We start from the raw sequence: 21022 nt of genomic DNA on the forward strand, positions 1-21022 counted from the left end.
TTCCTGCTTTCAGCAGCAGGAAGGGAGCACGCTGTTCTCTTCCCTGCTGCAAAAGCACAGTGTGTGTGTGTGTGTGTATGTGTAAAAATCCTGAAAAATACTGTGCAGCACCATTGGTTCAGTCTGGAGGGAAGCTGGGATACTCAACTGTGTTTGGTGGCTTCCGAAGTGTCATCAGCTTGGAAACAAATATTGCCTAAGGTAACATCCTCACAGTGGTTGGTAGTTCAAAGAGGCTCAAACACTGTCTTATTACTCCTGTTAAACCCATGAACAATTCATCTCTCCCGGTCTCTTCCGCACGCAAAAATTCCCAAACGAAATAAAAAAAACCCAAACAGGAATAAAATAAATAAATAAATAAAGGCATTCCCAAAACATTTATTTTGCTTTGCTTCTCTCTCTCTCTCTCTCCAATCAGCTCAGAGACACCGATATCACCTACCTTCGCCCACTGAGCCGCATACGGATTTGGGAGCCCTGAACTGCAGCACTCCCGTGGTCTCTCCTCTGCTTCTGGAAACCTGTCCCCAGAGCTGGCACTGTCCCAACCCTCCTTCCGTTCCCACGTATCAGTAACTCATTGGCTATATGGAAAAGAAGTGTATCCAAAGCACACGATGGCACATGGAGGCTGCAGAAAGCATCGGGAAAGGAGAACAGGATGACAGCAGCTGTTCCTCCTGCCCTAACTAAAGGCTGAGCCACGGCACAGCTCCCCCTCCAGCCCGACCCAAAGTGTGTCACCCCTCGCCCAGACATTCTTGTGGTGCATTACTGGCACTTTATAGCAGTCTCATATGGTAGATACATGCACATGTCTGTGTGTTACATACAAAAGGTCTGATAACAGTAAAACATTGTTCCGAGAGATATAAAAAACCCAAGGAGTTGCATTAGCCAAAAAAAGTGTTTTGTGAGAAACAACAATAAAAATGATATAACCACAGCTTTTCTTTTCTTTAAAATTAGATAAATACCCAAAGCTATGATTTCACTTGGGGCCTCTGTACCTTGACAGGGAGTCCAATGGAGTATATCTGAAGGCACTTAATATCCTCTACTCAGCTGTAAGATGGTTGCACAGGGAGCTGGGGAGCTTGGGATGTGATTTGGGGCATGGAGGAGAGAGATGGATGAAAACAAGCCCTGAAGAGCCATGATCCACACAGCCCCAGGCGCCGAAATGAACACAAACGTACAACCCAGGTGTGGAGAAGGTCTCTCTTGAAAAAGAAAACTGCCAATTGCAAAAGTCTGTGTGTTTTTATGGACAGAGTACTTCATGCAACTCTGACAGTTCATCATACACTCTTAGAGATATTTAACTTTGTCAGTTCATCGACCTCCTCAGTCCCCGCTTCCTCACAGTCATCCTTCTCTGTGGCTTTGCCAAACCTGCACCTCTCCTCTGCCTTCACCGCGTCTTTCTGGAGCTTCTTGGCAGAAGGAAGGACGTCCTTGGCTTCTGAGTTATCTGTGCCATGGGCTATCTTATCAGAATTCTGTACAGAAGGCACCAGGTTGGCAATCTCATCCGTTGGAGACCGCCCAATGCTGCCATCCACTTGAACCCGAATGTCTGGAGATATAGACAACTGGTGATGTGGCACGATCCCGTTGTCCATGCACTTGGGGTAAAGGTAGGTCTTCATCTGACCCTTCCCCTTCACATTGACTGTCCCCCTGTAGTCAAAGTCATACCCCATCTTGTTGAGGATGCGGTAGCTCTCCTCACTCACCTGTATGCGGCACTCGACGCCGGTGGTGTCCATCCTGCTGGCGATGTTCACAGTGTCCCCCCAAATGTCATACAACAGCTTGGTGGTGCCAATGACCCCGGCCGTGAGGGGGCCGTGGTTAAAGCCGATCCGGAGTTTAAAATTAAACCACAGCATGTTGTTGTTGAAGTCATCCACCACCCGCATCATTTCTTTGGCAAATTCAAAAAGGGTCTGCAGGTGCCCGTGGGGATGGCTGCTGTCCTGGCACTGCGAGGTGTTCAGCCCCGACGCCGCCATGTAGGTGGCCCCGATGGTTTTGATCTTCTCGATGCTGCTGTAGTGGGGTTTGCTCAGCAGCTCGTCGAAGTCCCCGATGAGCTCGTTCAGGACTCGGTAACACTCCTTGCCACCCTCGTAGTTCTCCTCGTAGAACTCGCTGAAGTTCACGATGCTGGCAAAGATCACCCCGCCGCTGTCGTGGTTTTTGGAATAGCTCTGGGACACCTTCAGCTGCTCAGCCACGTGGTACGGGATAATATTCCTCAGCAGCCAGTCAGCCTGATCCCTCATGCTCTGGATCTTGGTGCGGTGCAGATCGGCCTCCACGTCCCCGTGGTAGTGCAGCCGGTAACTGACCTCGAACTCCCGGTTCAGGAACCAGACCAGCAGGAGCAGCAGGAAGGACACCAGAACCACCTCCTGACCGATCAGCTCCGCCGGCCGCTTCGTGTCACTGGGCAGCGAGCTGTTGCATGGGCTCTTTCTGGAGCTGCACAAAGGGAAGAACACACAGGTGCGTTTTAAGTTAGGGCATTGCCATCCCTGCTCCACAGTTAGAAATCCTCTGCTGGAAAAGGAAGTGTGGGAAGTGCAGTTACATACTAAATTATAAAATATGCATTGAGAACTTCATCTGCTGTTAAGAAAAAGTCAGAGAATTAATTTAATTCTTAAACTCACCGAGTACATCCTTAAACCCACCAAGTATTTTCTTATCAGCAGGTTCAGTGGCACAGAAGTTGCCCAATTCTGTTTTATGGACTTCACCAAGGGAACAGTTATCATTGTATCTAAATATATAACTAAAAGCACTGCATATAAGTATGTACCTGTGTGTGTGTTTAGGTATCTGAGTGCACTGAATGTCTGTATGTGGGGGTGTGTGTGAGTTTTGTGGAATTTATCTGGTTCTGTATTTTTTATTACCTCCAATATTCAGAACCAGCTGCTTTACACTCCCATGCCTTTCCCTTGTGTCCTCATCAAGGGCCAGGAAGGGTCTGGAAGAAGACAACCCTGTAAAAGACACATCATGGAGAACTCCCATGGCAGGGGGTTGGAACTGGATGAGCTTTAAGGTCCTTCCAACCTAACCCAGTCTGTGGTTCTGTGAACTGCAAGAAAGTGGAGAACGTGCAGCTCTGTGCTGACACCTTTCTATGATAAAACCACTTAAGCTCTTCATGGCGGAGAAAGTTTCTCAAAGTGCCAAGATTACATAAAATAATCAAAAATTCCTGTCTGCCATAGATTGGGAGCAATATTTCAGATCCTTTCAACAGTTCGCTGTCTGCCTGTGCAGATTATGAGGCGCTGATGGAGCATCTGCCAGTGCTACACCCCCCTGAACGAGGAGACATCTGCACTCCCCAATCTCAACTTTCTGGAGAGATGCAAAGACACAAATTGAATCTGAGAAGGCCCCACCTATGCAATCCCAGAAGCGAAGGCTAAACGCAGCCAGCTTGGCATGCAGTCATTTCTACAGGGATCCAACTGCATTTTTTGGATAAAATTATGCCAAAGCTTAAGGTTTGATATGAGCAGACACGCGCTGAAGTTTTTCAAGTTAAGAGATGGTTTGAAAAGGAAAAGCATCACATCAGCCTTTCTCCTGGAGAGCCAGAAAGGAATCCATACCCAGCACCTGCCTGCATTTCTCTGGAAAGGTAGAGAGAGATTAAAACTCAGAGCACAACTGGAACAAGAGCTCAGGAAAGAGAAGGCTGAATTTGTTACTGTAACATATGAAAACATTTCTCAGTTCATTTTGTTGCTTCATGTCCATGGGGGACAGGCTTCCACTTTGGAAATATTTTAGAATTGAACTTACAGGCACAGTTTCTTTCTCTGAGTTTCATTCTCAAATACCTGATTGACAGAAAAGTGTGATGAAACAAAACCACAGCACAGCTGTGAGACAGATGAACGTGCCCCATATCCAAAAACATTTCTCTGTGCCACGTTCTTTGTATCTACTAACTTTTTTCACAGAAAGCCTATGAGGAAAAAAGCTTCCTGTGAGTGAAATATTTACAATACAGAGTGTGCAGGTTGAATTTCAGATGAAAGATAGGACAAATTACATTGGAAATTACTTCTTCTGTTTTCTAGCATAAATATACTTCTCCCAGCAGAAGTGAAGGTGTATATTCATTTTATTCCCTCTTCACAAGAGGATCATGAAAGGAGATGTCTCAACTCAAAGTAGGGCCCCACCATCAGGTTCCTGTAATTGCTGTACCAAGACACTCCTTCCTCCCTTATTCTCAACAGAACCTCTGTTATGAACCCGTTTATTTCCTCCCTTGAAAGACAAGTCAGAGACTAAGACATAAACATGGTTTAGTGATGGCCTTGGCTGGGTTAATGGTTGGACTCTATGATCCTTGTTGGTCCCTTTCAACTCAGGATATTCTATAATTCCCTGATCTTGGAGGTCTTTTCCAGCCCAAAATATTCCATATTCAATGACTTGAAGGGAACAATTCCTGAAATACAATCCTTGCTACCTATTTTGGAGGTGACAAAATGCCCTCCCAGCTTGATGGGCTTATAAAACAAAATGAAGGAAGGGAAGGTAAGAGAAAAGATCTTGGAAAGAAAGAAGAGGTTGGGGAAAGTGAGGAAGGAATCTGGAATAAGGAGCACAACTCAGGTTTTTCTCTGAATCTGAGTTCATTATTTCACACATCTTGTGTGAAGATCTGCAAGAGGACCTGAGCAATGACTCTGTTACTGCTCTGAGAGTACGAGTCTGATCCAGATAATCTGCTCTAACATCAGCCACACGGATTTATTTAAGTCATTAAAGGCTTTTTATTTACAGTTTGCTGTACAAAACACTCCTCAAAGTACTTTAACTCCTCCTCAGTGAATTAGGTGAGCAGCACCAATGTTCTGTCAGGAACAGTGGAAGGCAGAATCTGCCTTCAGGGAAGGAGCTGCTGCCTTCCATTCCCCATCCCTGGAGCGTCGGCACCGGGGAGCTCTCCATGATCTGCTCAGTGGGGCCTGACCTCGTTGGCTCCTGAGATCTGCATGTGCAGGGAGTGACTCGCTGTGCACTGACCTCCTTTCATTAATGGGGGAAGGGGCTGGGATCCCAAGAAGAAGATGTAGTGGCTTCTCCAGAGCAGGCACCTTTATCCCAATGTGACTGCATCAGTATGGAAAGCCCCGATTCCAGCCTGAAGGAGAGAACGACTGCATCGTCCTCATTTGGAAATCCAGTCTGTGGATGCTGCAGTGAGCAGGGTACAGGACCTACAGGACTATAAATCACTTCCCCCAGGCAGCAGTCATGACCTGGAGTCACCCTTTGGAACGAAAAGCAGAAGAACTCCCCCACACCTCCAACAGAAAAGATCAACCCCCCTCCACAACCTTTCTCAATTCTACTTTTTATGAGGTTCTGCAGCAGAAAACTGATTTTAAAAGTCATTCAAATTGAAATCTTGAGCTGACAATGTTTCTTTAACTCAAACTGGTGAAATGCTGCCTGGCACAGCCCCCTCACTATTAACTTGGCACCTCCATCCAGGCTGTGAACATGGAACAAGTGAGACTCCGGAGACAGAATCTCCTTTGGCTTGATCACAAATCAAAAAGATAATGGCTTTCCACTTACAGAGCTTTTTGGAAAGCCAGTTTGCTTCTGAGCCAGTAACCCCTGTTTGGATTTGGGTATCTTGCTATACTGAAAGAGGATGCCTCTGCCTGATAAACCTGAGAGAGGAAAGCAAGGGAGGAACAATGTGGAAAAGGGGATCAAACTGCTGCTTTCCATGAAAAACGTGCAGTGGATTCCTATAAACCCTTCCCTACAACCAGGTGATGTCAGTCTCCACTCAAGTGGCCCATTGCTGTTCCCCCTTGAGCAGCCACACTGGAAAGTGACACATCCCACCTGCTCTGAGGTGAGGAAGGAATGAAAATGAGAAATATTTCCTGCTTAAAAGACAAAGTTCATGGTTGTATCCTTTGGGCTGAAGAACTGGGCTGCCTGGAAAACAAGGCAAACTCCGTATTTTTATTTACAGACAGTCCAGAGATGAACTCTGTGCTAAGACTTCATTACCATTACTGCTGTCTCTCTTCCCAGGCAACATTAATATGATCTCTATTCTTGATCAAGGAAAGGGAACAACCTCATTAAAAGAAAACATAAGCTTGTCTAGCCCTCTTAGAACACAGGAAAACTTTTGTGGGGTAAGCCAGGAACCTGATTTATTTAATTCTGGCAGAAAGGTGCAGCAAAAAATTTTGTTAGGTGAAGGGAGTATCACCTTTTTATTAGTTCACCACCAGAAGAAAGGGGAAATTCTCTACTCTAGAAATGTGATATACAATAACATACAGCAAAAGAGCCTGAAAAAAGAAGCCAAATTCTGTTTAGTGGTAGAATAGGATTAACTCCCAGTTCTCTCTTTTAACTTCCAGTATTTGTTAATGTACAAGTTTGGGCAGGGTCAGGCCAGGGGAGCTGGACTGAAGGGCAGTGCTGAGCAGAATTAGCACATGGGTCTCTTCCCCAGCTGAAGGAGCACAGACAACATCCTAATAAAAAGTGAAAAATTAAGTTTAGAAATGTTTAATGAGTGAGGCATTTTGGTCACTGCCTTACTTGGCCTTTAGATCACAAGCCAAGCTTTGCAAAGGAGGCAAAGCTCACTCCACACCTGCTCACAAGAGACACCTCCATGGTTTGGTCCTCAGCAACTCTCACCTTCACCTGTCATGAGTAAGAAGTTACATATTTATGGAAGAAAAGTATCTGCAGGAAAACTGTGCTTGACAGGTGATCTTTTCACAGATTTCTATCACTAAGGGGAAGACCCAGTTGTCAATGATTTAAGGCAGGATGAATTATTGATCAGTGATTAGCAGCTGGCCAGGAGCCTGCTGAGCTTCTGGGGAAGAGGTTTGTAATGCTGAGCAGCACAAAAGCTTCATAAACTAAAAATAAGGATCAAAACTCTAAGGAGCCAAACTCAGGCTGATCCTAAGACACTACTGGAGTGATCACCACACTTTTAATGTTTACAAAAAATAAAAAGCTGCCTCTATTCTTTTGGCTTTAAATTTCCATTCTGGATTCAATGAACTGGAATTCTGTTAGAAAAATGAACTTTCACAAATCAAAACCAGGAAAAAGGAAAACCCATGTAAGAAAAGCCAAAGCCCCCCAAACCCCAACACTGTAGTAAGTGCTGAGTCCTTGGTGAAGAAATACCCAAAGAAACACAGTCCTCACCCCTCTGTACTAAACCCCACGTGTTTTTCTAAACTACCACATCATTTGTGGAGATGAAAGTTATTAAAAAGTAATTTTGTTTTGACACATCCTCCCAGGAAAAGCAACATGCCTCCGAAAACCCCTTTTAGATGCATTACCAAGTCACACATCCACAGTTCAATCCAACCCAACACGGCCCAAATATTGCCCCCAAATTTGCAATTAGCAAACACAGACTTGTCTAATACCAAAGACCAGTAAAAACACTTAAAAATGGTACTGAAAAAACTTGAAATAAACCCATAGGAAACTCAACACTAAAATAATCAGAGTGAGTCTTTAACACATTTATTTTAAGGGGCCATTAATAACCCAGGAAGGGATTTTTGTTTGCTTTGAAAGGCTAGGGGCTAAAATTTCCTTTGCTCTCAGTTTTATGACTCCCTGCTCTGCCCAGGCGAGGTGACAGCCAGGCCCAGACTGTCACATCCCATCCTGGGAAGGCAGCTGGCTGCACATCCAGCTTTTCCAGAGGAAGCTCCTCTACACCAGGGAATTCTCACCTGCCCAGCTGTGAGAGCATCCAACTCACACTGCTTCTGAATGGTGCAAATCAGCCAAGGAAATCAAATAAACAGCTCGTGGTGCACAGATAATGCTCTAAAAACTGCTGCTACCAGAAAAACAGATGCTGTTTTAAATAGCTCCTCCATAGTTCTATTTCCCAGAAATTCAATTTAAGGAGAAAATATCATTACACAACTCTGTGACTGCAGCACCAGCCCTGATGAGTTTTGGTCATACCCAAGTCATCTGTAAAGGAAATTACACGAGGAGCTTAAACACAACTTGCTGAACCAATTTGTTGAATTCCCAAGTTATTACTGTGGATGCAAAGTTTTGCTACATATAATTCACTGAAAATGTTTCTATCCCTAAATATAAAGATGGTAATTGTATATAAAACTTACCTAAAGTTCTGTGCCAAATCTAGATGAGGAGTTTCCATGGAGCTGAAATGAAAAAAGCATTGATTTCAGAGGGAAAGTTAAAGCAATAAACAAACCATCCTGCAGCATTTCAGACAAAATTTTAAACTTCTCTATTACACAGACCAATAACTGCACTGCAGACCTGAGCAGCTTCACACAAACTTTGTCTGAACATGACTTATCTGTTTGGAAGAAGGAACCAGCCAGAGATGCAAATCCCTCTAAAGGGAAACTGGAACTTCATGAAGCCTGGAACAAGTAATTGTTAAACAATCCTATCTTACCTGGGAAATGGGGAAAAGCAATCCCAGAACTCTAAGACTCCATTATGCCTTCATCTTATGTGAGCACAAAGCACAAAGATTTTAAAAATAAAACACAAAAAGACAAACCCCAACCTTTCCAAACAAAAAACAAAAAACAAACAAAAAAGGAAAAAAAAACCCAAAACCCAAAAAAACCCAAACAAAAAAACCCCCAAAAAACCAAAACCAAACCCAAACCAAAAATCCCTAAAACCCTAACACAGAACCTGTTTTTGAAGATGCCATTAGAGAAAATAAGTAGTTTGAGCACTTTTCTTACTTACTTGTATTACAAGTTCTCTCCTGCAATCAAGTAGCAAGAGAGTACCAACCTCTCAGGATTAGTAACAACTGGAAAAAGAAGTAAAGCTGCAGAATGGATCTGTCTGTGGTGCAGACAGGGCTGCAATTGCCACTGTGACAAAAAATATTATCAGAATCATGGTAAGAGACAAACAAAAAGATGATTATTAACAAACTGAAGTAATGAGTTTCACTAACTAAATCTGTATGACTTTTGTTTGGGATCAATTCTGTCAATCACCTTTTCAGACCTGCAGTTGAACAGCTCTATTACTTGAAATATTTATTTTTGATGGATGAAGTAACAACATATTCCATGATTTCTGAACTTTGCCCATTAATGGTCACTGCTGTTCACACCACAGGTGGAAACACCCCATCATTAGTAACTTTTATTAAGACACTGGGATTTCTTAACATTCATAGAGCCCCTTTACACTCAGCAGAAGCTGATGCTGTGACCTGACACAACAGCAAGGTCTCCACCTCTCAGCTTTGGAAGAGCCATTCCCAGCCCCTTAATGAAGTTGAAATGCAGGGAAAATCCCCAGTTCTGCGGCTTTCTTTCTGCACAAAGTCTTACCACAGAGCTTGTCCAGGAGTATATTCCATTACCCCTTTTACAAGGCTCTGCCAGGAAGCCCCAGGGAGCTCTGTGCAGACACGGCTGCAGGTTTGGGAGGGAACGAGCTCCAGGAACTCCTGCTGGGGGAATTAGGGAAGAGCAACCATGGAATCAAGAAATGGCATCAAGGGTCTGCTCTCCACTAATTCCCCTGGAAAACCAAACCTGGGTGGAGCTCGGAGCCAGGTGGGGATTGGCCTCTGCTCCCAGGGAACAAGAGACAGGACAAGAGGAAATGGCCTCAAGTTGTGCCAAAGGAGGTTTAGATGGATATTAGGGAAAAAAAAATGCCTTCAGCAAAAGCCCTGGTGGAGTCCCCATCCCTGAAGGGATTTAAGAGCCCTGTGGATGTGGCACTTGGGTTAGTGGTGGCCTTGAGGAAACAGCTGGACTCGATGGTCTCAGAGGGCTTTTCCAACCCCAAGGGTTCTGTGACTCCACAATTCTCAGGGAAGCTGTGGCTGGCCAGTGAAAGCACCAGCACTACAAAGGCAAAAGCCAAGGGGAGAAGTCTTTGTGACTGGGAGAGGCCCACTCAGTGCTGGGGGACAGATGATGATGGTTCACTGGGAACCTGAACCCAATGGGACAAATCCATGAAGAGACAAGGGAGGCTCCAGAACCCAAACACTCCTTTTCTGCACTGGAGCTGGAGAGAACTCCTCTGCCCTCCTTGTCCAAGTCCTTTGCAGACAGACAAGAAAGGGATTTTTCTGTAGTCAATATGATCTAGAGATCATTTGTCAACTGACTCCAGCTCCAGGATATTTTTTTCACAGGACTTTTTCCCTTCAGCCCTTATAGCCACCTCAAATCATAGATGTGAACAGGTGTAAGGGGTCACTTTTATTCTCCCTTTTTTAAAATATAAATTTGATCAAAATTAAAAGAGACCACTGAAGACACTTAAAGAGGGAATTAAAGTTAAATACTCACTAAAACATGTATCTGCAAACTCTTTTTGGTTTGTTTGGGGTTTTTTTTTCACGTTTTTCACCTTATGATTCAGCAGGTCTCTGAAGGAGAGGAACTGAGGAGAAGACCTTGCTAAGTCCATCCCAAGAGAGGGTCCTAAGCCACTGAGAAGTACAAGTTGATTATAAAATTTTCCCAACAGGAGCAGAAGGCTGGAAGGACCCCCTTGACTCTCTTGGCAAGAAAATAGCAGGAGAATATTGCAAACAAGTTCTTGTGGAAAATTGTTTATCAGAGGAAAACTGGAAAAACTTAAGGTTATTGCACAGAAACTGCATTATCTTGATTCCTCTGGTTACTGTTCTGCAGAGTCCTCTGAAAAGGCAGGAAACTGAGAATGGAACTGGGTATTAGATCCCATTAAACCTACGCACCTGCCTTCCACACTGGAAAATGCATTGAGGAAGGAGGTGGAAGAAGAATACGTGGTTCCTAAGGGCAAAAATAAATCCAGAGGGGTGGTGTGGAGCAGTTGGGCTCTCTGGCACCACCGAATACCTGGGAAATTCCTTAATAAAATAGATTTTCAAACTAGTGGTGAAAGGCAATTCTGTGGGTCTGTAACTGTGTCCTAGAAACACATCAGGAAGGACAGAGTATCACACAGAAGAGGGCCCCCTGAAATCCTTCAAAGAAATAAATAATGAAGAAATAAAATCATTAAAGTTGAGATGCTGGAGAAAGTCATGGCAGACAGCAAAATCCTGTGCATCAGACCCTTGTTTCCCTGGGGAGAAGCCCAGATCTGTTCCCCTGCAGCCGCGGGGTGAGGCTCACCTGGTGGGGCACAAGGAGACGTAGAGCAGGATGAGCAGCACTGCTCCCACCACGGTTGCCAGCAGGGATCTCATCCAGGAGCTGAGCTGGCAGAAGTTACAGTACTGCACAATGGTGATGAGAATGGCACAACACATGAACATGGTGTACTGCAACAGAGAGAGAGACGGGAGTTAACAGCTGCCCAGGGCCCTTCTGCACATCCACGCCGGCAGGGAAAGGGGGACAGCGGGGAGAAGGGCCTAACTCCGCCTGGATGATGGGCACAGGGAGTGATCCCACGTGAAGATGGACATCTTCCCTTCCAGGAGCAAGAAAACCTTTAGCACAGGTGGTTTGTCACCATTTTCCCTGGATGGAGTATTTTATCACACACCCGTTCTTTCAGCGATGCCCAGCGCCTCCAGCTTACCTTTGCCAAAAGCTCAGTGCCTCTTCTTCTTCCAAAAAAGGGAAAAAAAGAAGGTGAAAATTCCTGGCAACCCCCTCTCCACTGCTGGGGTTAGATTCTGCCTGCTTTAAACTGAGTATTGAAATTCCATTGCATTGCAAGTGCAGAATGCAATTTCACCCACCTGCCTGCTTTTAAAAACACTTCTCAGAGAATGTTCTCAGACTGTCCTGTAACAGCTGAACTCAGGTAAGGAAAGATCTGCCTTGGTGACAAAAGGCAGCTTCAGTCACTGGCAGCTCGATAACATGGCCACTTGTGCCAATTTGAAAGGACAATTTCACATTTTCTGCTCCAAATGCCCCATCTCAAAACCCCTTTACCTTTCCACAACTTTACTGGATAAAGGAAAGGAGGTGCAGGACAGATGCATTGCCCAGAGCACCTTCATTTCCCCAGGTACAACCTCATGGTGCTCAAAACTTTCAAGTTGATGTGCCAATTTTGGTTTCCCAAGAATATTCATGACCATCCAAGCTAAACCAGAGACTCTGCACTGGGATTAAGGAGTTCTGGTCTAGCTTTATGCTGTGTTTTACAGCATGAAATGATCATTCTCTCCCCTTCTCTCTCCCTTTAGGTGTCCTGTGCAGCTGAAGCGCAGACTCTGCAGCCTGGCAGTCCTGTGGCATAACAAACAAGCATGTGATTGAGAGCAGACACAGTGTATGGGAAAAATCCTTACATCATTCACCATTTTTAAACCACAAGCACAACTGTTGGTTTTTTAAACGACTTCAAAATGGATAAAAGGAATTTCTGAAGTGTCCATAAAAAACCATAACTTTAACTTACTTTTTTCCCCCCATTTCAGGTCTCCTAAAGTGGCAGAGCACTGGTTCTCACTCCAAGTGATGGCCCAGCATGAAGCCAGCCTATAGAGGGTCAGGATGTGCTGGATTTTACTATGGATGCATGGCTTTGGAAAGTTTTTTTTTTCATGGCTGTTTTTGTTAACTTTCTTCTTAATTATTTTATATCCAGGGAGGCTATAAAATGCTATGAATAAAAAAAAACTTTGCAAAACCATGTCATAGTAAAGGAGGACACTTACCTGACCCTCTATAGATTGACTCCATTTCCTAGAGCTCCATGAGTGTGGAAACACTGAGCACAAGCCGAGTTGGGACATCTCTTGGAGAGTGAGCCAACAGCCCCACGACTCTGGAGCACCTGCAAGAGGAAAGAAAGCAAAGTTCATTCTCAGTTTGGTGATGAAAATCACCATTTTGCTGCTGCTGCCTGAAGTGTTTTGACTCATCCTGACCTGCTGTATTGAGAACACACTCATGAAGTGGTTCTTCTGACCTTATCTGGAACATTTGGAGAGATGATCAAGGATGGTGATGAATGGGATGGTATCAAAATCAATGGACAGATTTGAGAGATTTAAAGGTTTTCAGCTCCCTTCCCTTGAGGAAAACATTCCTACAGTTAGTTTAATCATGCAGGGGAAAGACCATCATTAAACTGAATTAACAAAAAAAATCAATTTACAGCTTAAAAATTCTTAACTAAAGTTCCAAAAGGTAGAAGCTGCAGTTAAGCATGGGATGCAACAGAATGTCAACCACACCCTCCTGTGGCTGTGATAACCACGGGATGTGTGTTTAAATCAGCAAGGACCAAAAAACGTGTGGTCACACGTTCCCATGGAACAAACACTTCCCAGTACCCAGGAATAAGCTGTGATAGGAAGAGTGAAGAGGATCTGGTTATTACCTACACCCAGGGCCCTGAAATAGCAAGAGCTTTGTGAAACAGAATTCCCTGAAGATCCTGGAAAGGAAGGATTGCACACTGTGCTGCCTAAGAGAAACCTGCAGAGAAACAATCTTTCATTTCCAGCTTGAGGCCATTTTATTCACAGTTTTAAAGCCTTGATTTTATGCTACAGTTGGCCTTTAAATTAAACTGTTCTTCCCCCTCCCCACTGCTGCCCATGGCAGGGGGCTGGAACAAGAGGTGCCTTCCAATCCAAACCGTTCTGTGATTCTATGAATGTTTAACCCCTTGTTCTCCCCTTCTGAGTGCTTTTAATAAGAGACACCGAGTTCCCTATGGATCTCTGTGTCTGGGTTAAATACGCGAATTTCTTTCCATTCCTTTTCAGAAGGCAGCTATTGCTACTCCTTTAACCATTCCCACAGCCCCTGCAATGACCACTTCTAGGTACCAAGTGCTCTCTCTTCTTCGAGTTCCTTCATCTCACTCTGCAAAGCCCAAGCACCCCTCACTAATACTGTTCTCACTGTTGAGGTTCACTGATACAGCTTCTCTGACTCCAAACTCCAAATCCAGCCCAGGACGATAATCCTGAGATAAACCACTTGTGTTATCTGAAAAAAATTCCTGCAGAAGTGCTTGGTCTAAGAGGAAAAAGGTATGCAAGCAGCAGGAATTTCTAGGTATCCTCTCTTTTGTCTGAGAGCTTTCACCATGACTGTGTTTACATAACAAACTAGGAATTCCGTCATCCACAAAGCCCCATCCCTCCAAGGGATCTGTATCAAGCAGATGTAAAGCAGGAGGGAGGTGGAGGAAGGAAGGCAAGCAATAAGCTTTGTTAGCTCCAAACCGTCACATTATGGAACAGAGTTCGACAACTTACATGTATATTTGTTTCAAAATCAGAGGTGAAGTGTGAAAAAACTGCAAGAGCTGGGAGAGAAACCAGGATTGCACCGAAAAAGTGTCGAGGCAGCCAGCCAGATATCACCTCCAGGAGACGCTTGGTGCAAGTCATCACCTCCTCCAGGAAGAACGCCATCCTGGAACACAGGAAATCAGGGATCCAGCTGTTAACGGCAGCACATCTTGTACCTCTCGTTTACCTGTAATAATACAGCTTCAAATCCATCACTGAGGCTCTGGGAGCAACCAAGGTGCCATGTCACAGCACCTGCTGGTGATTCCAGGGAATAATCCAGCCTGGATTACCGAGTGTTTGCTCTGGTGAGGAAGGTCAGCAAAGGGAGGGAGAGCCTTGGGATGATGGCTTTGAGGAAGCAAATTGAAAGCCAAATTTCATTTCCTTGGAAGGTTAAGCACAGGGAAGACTCCTCTCCTTTCAAAAATAAAGCAGGCAGGGAGAGGGAAAGCTTTTACAAGTTAAAGTTACTGAAAATAACACCAGGAATGTTTGAGCAGCAGGGCAGCGCCAGCACCCATCACACTGCAACCCAAACCAGTTCTCCCAGTTGCAACCAGCCTGTCTGCAGGCAGGCTCCATTCCCTGTCATTAGGGAAGGGGAAGGGGAGCGTGGGCTGCGAGCTGGCAGCCTGGCAGGAGCTGAGCTGGAGGAGCTGAGCCCCTGGGAGGCCAGCTGGCACCCGCCCCGCTCCTCCTGAGCATCGCACGCCCAGCTGGATCCCACCAGCAACGCGCGAAGGAACGGCTCTCGCCTCGAGCTGCCGAGAAAACCACGGCCCCAACCTGTGAAGAGCTGAAGGAGCCAACTGGAAGAGCTCTGGAGAGCAGCTTACTGGAGATGCTTCTCAAATGAGAGCAGCTCTAATTGCTAAAATGAATAAGGGAAGGTAAAAGGATGCTTAATGCTCAAGGGCATTGCATAGAAAAGTAGTATTTATCCACAGAAATAAATCCTTGGGATAACTTCCTTCTCAAAGCTCACCATTTGTCACTTGAGAAAAATTGCAACTGCTGTTCAAGTGCATAATTATTTTTAAGACATAAAAAGGTGGTGTAGCACAGTTAGCTGCATCCAGAGCCATTACTGGGATGTGTGGAATTATCAGACTCAGGCCAGGCAGGTAATTCTGGACTACAGAGCCCAAAAAGTACAGAACCACACCTTTTTTTTGGACAGAGATGCTCACAGCCAAAAAAATCCCGAAGAACACACATTAAATATGAAATTCCCAGTCTCCAAAGTCACAGGTATTACCCATTATCACCTATATCTCTAAAAAGAGAAAAGATGCCCACTCATTTTTAACCCTGTTGTCTGAAATACAAGGTTTTACGCTGGATAAAAGCCTGACACAAACCAAGCTAAATTTAAATTTCTTTATGCCAGTTTGACACTCATTCCACACCTTTAAATATAAAGTGTTTGTGAATGAGATTTTAATTGTCTGGTCTGGAATTCTGTGACTTGTGAACTGCGAGTATTTTGTGAAGCATCAAGAACTCTTCTCTAATTGCATGTGTTAAAATATGCAAATTATACTTAAATGCATGGAAAAAGAGAAATTTGGGAGGATGGAACACACTGTAATTCACCGGGAGCCCACGAGAGGGTGCTCACAGATTTGCCAGTTCCCAGTTTAATGGACATCCATTCACACTAAAAATTCTAACTGTATTCCATTGGAAAACAGAATTTCCAGCAAAGCACTGAAATGCAAAATCTGGATATAAAAGATTTAAAAAAAAAAAAGCTCTCTAGAGTAAGAACTGGGGTTTCTGAAGAGTTACAGACTGCCAGAACTGTCCCCGTGCTCAGTGGCAGCCCCGTTGTCCAGCACTGAGTATGTCTGAAATCAGCACCCAACTTTCTGTCTCTGAAAATAAACCCCCATTCTCCAACAGCCAATGGAAGGGCACTGGCATCTCCAGGGCTGAGCTGTGAGCAAGGAAAGGGGAAGGGATGCCAGGCCAAGGGCTCCCTGAACGCCCCGGTCCCTGCGAAGGCAGCCTGGTGCCACCTGTGCCCACGCTCTCCCGGCTCTCCGTGGCTCCCATCCCGGCTGGCACAGACCCCAGCTCCGTGGCACACGCCCAGCGCAGCTCATGTCTCTCACCCCAACCCACACACCAGGGACTCCACGGTTTGCATTTTCCTTTTTGCCAAGCCTCCATGCCAGGACAAATTCCTGTGGGAGCTATAGCAACAAATCCACGGGCGAACCCGATGGGTTAATCCCGCCATGAGGACGCTGCTTTATTTAGGCAGCTGTGTGTTTCAAAAAAGGCAGGTGCAAATTCCAGGGCAATGCCACATTTCTCCTGATAATCTTTACCTTCTTGCATTGATTTTTTTGGGATGGGGTTTATTGCAGAGCTCTGTGCTCCGGAATTAAACGACGGAATTCTCCTCCGTAACAGTGAATCCAGCCCAACGCTCCCAGCGCAGGAAGTCAGGAGTGCATTAAATCCAGACAGCAGTGAGAGCTGCAGACAGATTTAATGGCTACAGGGCAGTATCAGTAAATAATGCAGTGTCAGTGGGCAGCTCAACAGGGCTTAAATGCTAAAGCATCTGAGTTGTTTACACAAGCTGGAGTTCAAATTAGTAACTTTGACATAAATGATTAATGGCTAATGGAGACTGTTACCATCATTTCTGTATTTACTGGCAGTTTAAAATCAATTCCCAGAGTTCAAATCAAAAGCTTTTGGCATAGCAGCAATTTGGTGGGATATTAAATACCAGATGTTAGAAATAAATAAAGGCAAAGAGACTACATTGTTTTCCCCAGCATCAATATTCTGTATCAGTCGTGTTAACAGATTTGGTTCATTAAGCTCGAGGGACAGAAAACAACTTCTGCTCTTGGTCATGAGGAATTTAGGAAGATCCAAGTGTTGGCCAGAGGGTCTTGGCTGAGGACAGACGGTGGGTAGCACCTCAGCAAGGCTGGGAAGGTGAAGCACCTGGCAAAGGGCAGCTCTTTGGTCAGACAGCAGCACAATTTCCATTCTACTGCTGGATTGCACTTGCTTTCTTCATTCAGGAGACATTTTTTTTTGCTGTCTAGAAAGGTCCTTTTAAATGCATGAATCAACTGAAAGTGCTCCCACCTCTCACGCGCTTGAACAGGGCTAAACACCCACTCTTCTGCCCTCGACTCTTCACCCACAAGCCTTCCCTGAAGCACGCTATCAAAAGCAACACATTTTTTGTGAAGAAACTTATTTATAAGCAGCTTTACTCAAGGAAAAGATGTCAAAATTATCTAGTGAACAAAACTCCTGTATTTACACTAAATATTGGGCAGCTGTCTCTAACCCATATTCCTGCAGACCCACTCCTCAGACTCCCAAGTGAAATCTCACACACTGCTGTACATTCAATGACAATGATTTCCTTTAAAATACCAGAACTTTAGGATCTCTTACACTTCAGTTGAGCTCGTCAAAGTAGCTACATTTCAAGTGGGCAGAAGGACATTCTTCAGAGAACATTTACAGAGGAGATGACATCTTCCACGTGCTCACAAATGAAGCACCAATTTTTGCGTGCAGCTTTATACAATTAATTTTCAAGTGGCTCTTGTGCTAACAGTGGGATCCTCATCTATAGGTACTCCAATAATTTATTATCAGACACTTCAGAGGAATCAAAACATCCCTCTCCCTCGTAAGCTTTGCTCCATGAGGACTTTTGCTGTTGCAGAACTCAAATTTGAAGTCGTTTCTCACTGCCCAGGCTGTGACAGTGCTGTGCTCTCCTCCTCCCTCCCACAGCTGGACTGAAGGCTGAGCCACGAGAGCCAAGGGAGCCCTTGCTAGGCTGAGTCCTGGATTTAATTACAATTTAGGCTGCTTTAAAGACAGGGTGTTTAGCATCATGATAATGAAAATACAATGTGAAACTTAGGCAAGAATTTTCTGGTCTTAAAATAATCCCTTTTCCTGAAATTCTGGGATTGTGCCCAGCATTGTAGTCCAGTCTCCTCCCTGAAGATATCTTGGTGGTATTCTGTGATTGTCATTTGGGATGACATTTCTGCACAGGAAGTTCTGCACTGTTTCTGTGCCTAACGAGTGGTCAGAGGGAGCAGTCCTCACTCGGAAGAGGATTTGAAGAGGAAAAAGATGATTTTCACCTCCCGGCCCAGGGGAACTGTACAGAGTGTGTGCCTCAGGTTGTGGAGACTGGGGTGGCCCAGAAGTGTATTTTAGGTATTTACTAAAAAGCAAATACATAATATAAATTCAAAACATCCCTGCTGGTCTGGAGGAGAGGGCAGGGAAAGGCAGTGGTCACAAACCCCATCCAGCTATTCCTGGTTCCCAGGGTAACCAGGAGACTCTGAGGGGTCTTGAGATCACTGGTCAGGTTGACAGCCCAGAGCTGCAGAAGCCAAACCCCTGCACAGCCACTCTCAGACAAAACCACTTTGCCAACTCTTGACTATACAGACTGAAAACAACAATTTTCCTTCTCCTTAAGGAACCCATAAACCACCAATTATAGAGCAGGACTGCAATAAAACCTTATGTATCTACCTATAAATATTTCTAAGATTACAGCGATAATTTTTATAAATGTACAAAACAAGGCAAAAGCAATGTACTACAGGGAAAACAACAAACTGAAAAATACTAAAATGAAGTAAGAATTCACCTGTAAAGTGAGTGAACAGAAATTTTCTCCAAATACACTTGGACAGTAGAAAGCAGCACTTCTGGAAAGTGGTGGTTGAGCTGTTCCCAGCTGAACAAGTTAATGGCCACCAAACTCAGCCCACCTGAAAGAGCTGCCTGGGCACATTAAACCGCCTGAAAAACTTCTGCCCCACCCAAACCAGAGTGCAGAAACTTCTACAAAGGGGAAAATGCATTTCTGATGCAAGAGAGAGGACAGAGCAATAGTTAACCCAGTTTAGAATGAAATTTCTACCAGTTCAACCTTCTCCCAGTACAGCTCTTAACTCTGAATTTCTAGATTTTCTAAAAACTATTCAAATTGCAAAAACCAAACACCTCTGCTAAGAAATGCTATCTTTTAAAGCATTTCACAGATAACTTCTCTCTACTCCACATGCCAGCTTTGATGTAAATACACTTGCACACATTTATATGCCCAGTGAGGTACAAACTTCAGCATTAATTCGGTATTTTTTACCTCAACCCTGCAAAGTCAAAATAAGAGTGCAAACTCCCATCTCTTGTTTCTTTTGAAACAGCAGAAGAATTGCTTCCAGCTCGTAATTACAAAAGCATTTTGACTGACACATTCCTGACAGATGTGCAGAACTCCAGGAGAGGATGCCCATTTGCACACACCACCCTTATCCTGCTGTTGTGCCAGGGAAGCACAGGGAGCACGGGGCTGAGGAGGGCAGAGTGAACTTGCTCCCACAGTACAGACAAACAAACAGCTCATTAACAGGTCCCTCACCTGGGTTAATGACAGGTTACACGGGGTATCTGTAGATCACACAGCACACCCAGGAGAGCAGGAGCTGCACTGAACAAAGTGCTCTTTGCTCCCCCTGTGTGTGTGAGTAACCCTGGGGAACCACACGGGCACTGCTCACTGAGGAGTCACCCCAGCAGTGTCCACAAAGCCCAGAAGACCCCAGTGCTGGGCGTGACTGGGTACAAATGGGGAATGAGGAGTTGCTGTTAAAAACCAGGGACCTGCAGCCAAGCCCACTGAGGGCGCAGGAGAGGCTGAGGGGCAGGACAAGGGTTCGGGTATGGGGTTGGCCCCTCTGAGCACAGCCCTGCAAGTGCCCCCTCTTCTGCAGAGACAAACCAGTGCCCCTTCCCTTCAGCAGCAGTGCCTGTTCCCACTCTGGGGAAACACTGGACTCCTGTTACGTGTCAGACACAGAAAACATGAACTATCTCAATGTTAACCCATGAAATTTTAAAAAAAAATAACTTTGGACAGACACAATGCACCTTTAGCAATTTCTCTTCTTTCTTTCTTTGAGGGCAGCACTGCTCTTTGCATCTCTGATACTTGATGTCAGTTTTAACCCCAGAACTGTGTACTTTTATCTTGGAATTTAAAGGAGCGTTTTTTTGGGTGGGCTTGTTTTTGGGACAGATAAAAATTTTCTGTTTGAATTCTGATGGTCCTGAGGAGAGAAGACATACAGTGGCATGTGGCATCCCAAGGAACAGTAGGAGGGGCAGGGATGGGGTACAGATGCCATTTCCCTAAGTAATCTCTATCAGTCACTGCTGCAATTCCTGTAGCCGGAGTTCCCCCTGCACAAGACGTGCCGCGAGCCTTGGCTGCACTAACTCTGTTCTTCCAAGTGTTACAGCCCGCCCAAGCGAGTTCCCAGGATGCTGTCAAACAAAATGTTCCCGAGCCAGGCACCAGTGCAGCTCTCCCTGCTCTTTCCAGACTTTGTTACACTTTCTTTACCTGATGGAGATGACAAGGGACAGCACTTCCAGCAGGATGGCGATGACGAACACCACGACGGCCGCAGGTGGCGGAGGGGACGCGACCATTCCGTGTTTCAGGAAACACGTGATGGAGAGGATGAGGAAGACTGTGGTGGACAGGAACACGTCCAGGAGTGAGCTGAAGGTAGCACTGGCAAACGTCTTCACTGGAGCATTCCTTATAACCTGTGTGGAACACAGGGATTGAGGCAAGGGATGAAAAGGAATAAATGCTATTTTGCCAAATTCAAC

The 21022-nt window shown here is 45.0% G+C and overlaps 1 protein-coding gene across 2 annotated transcripts in view; it reads right to left on the reverse strand.

Moving 5' to 3' along the window:
• Window positions 1-361: 361 nt before the first annotated feature.
• ADCY9 (adenylate cyclase 9) overlaps window positions 362-21022 on the reverse strand; it is an 84038-nt gene continuing 63377 nt past the window's right edge. For both annotated transcript variants that reach the window (XM_039560006.1, XM_010392585.4), the window contains 5 exons: window positions 20748-20956; window positions 14282-14441; window positions 11220-11368; window positions 8214-8255; window positions 362-2493 (listed from right to left, as the gene is read on the reverse strand). In XM_039560006.1, the coding sequence (XP_039415940.1) occupies window positions 1305-2493; window positions 8214-8255; window positions 11220-11368; window positions 14282-14441; window positions 20748-20956 (1749 nt within the window). In that variant the 3' untranslated portion in view covers window positions 362-1304. The remainder of the gene's footprint in view (window positions 2494-8213; window positions 8256-11219; window positions 11369-14281; window positions 14442-20747; window positions 20957-21022) is intronic.

Source organism: Corvus cornix, chromosome 14, assembly GCF_000738735.6.
Source record: "Corvus cornix cornix isolate S_Up_H32 chromosome 14, ASM73873v5, whole genome shotgun sequence".
Taxonomy (NCBI): domain Eukaryota; kingdom Metazoa; phylum Chordata; class Aves; order Passeriformes; family Corvidae; genus Corvus; species Corvus cornix.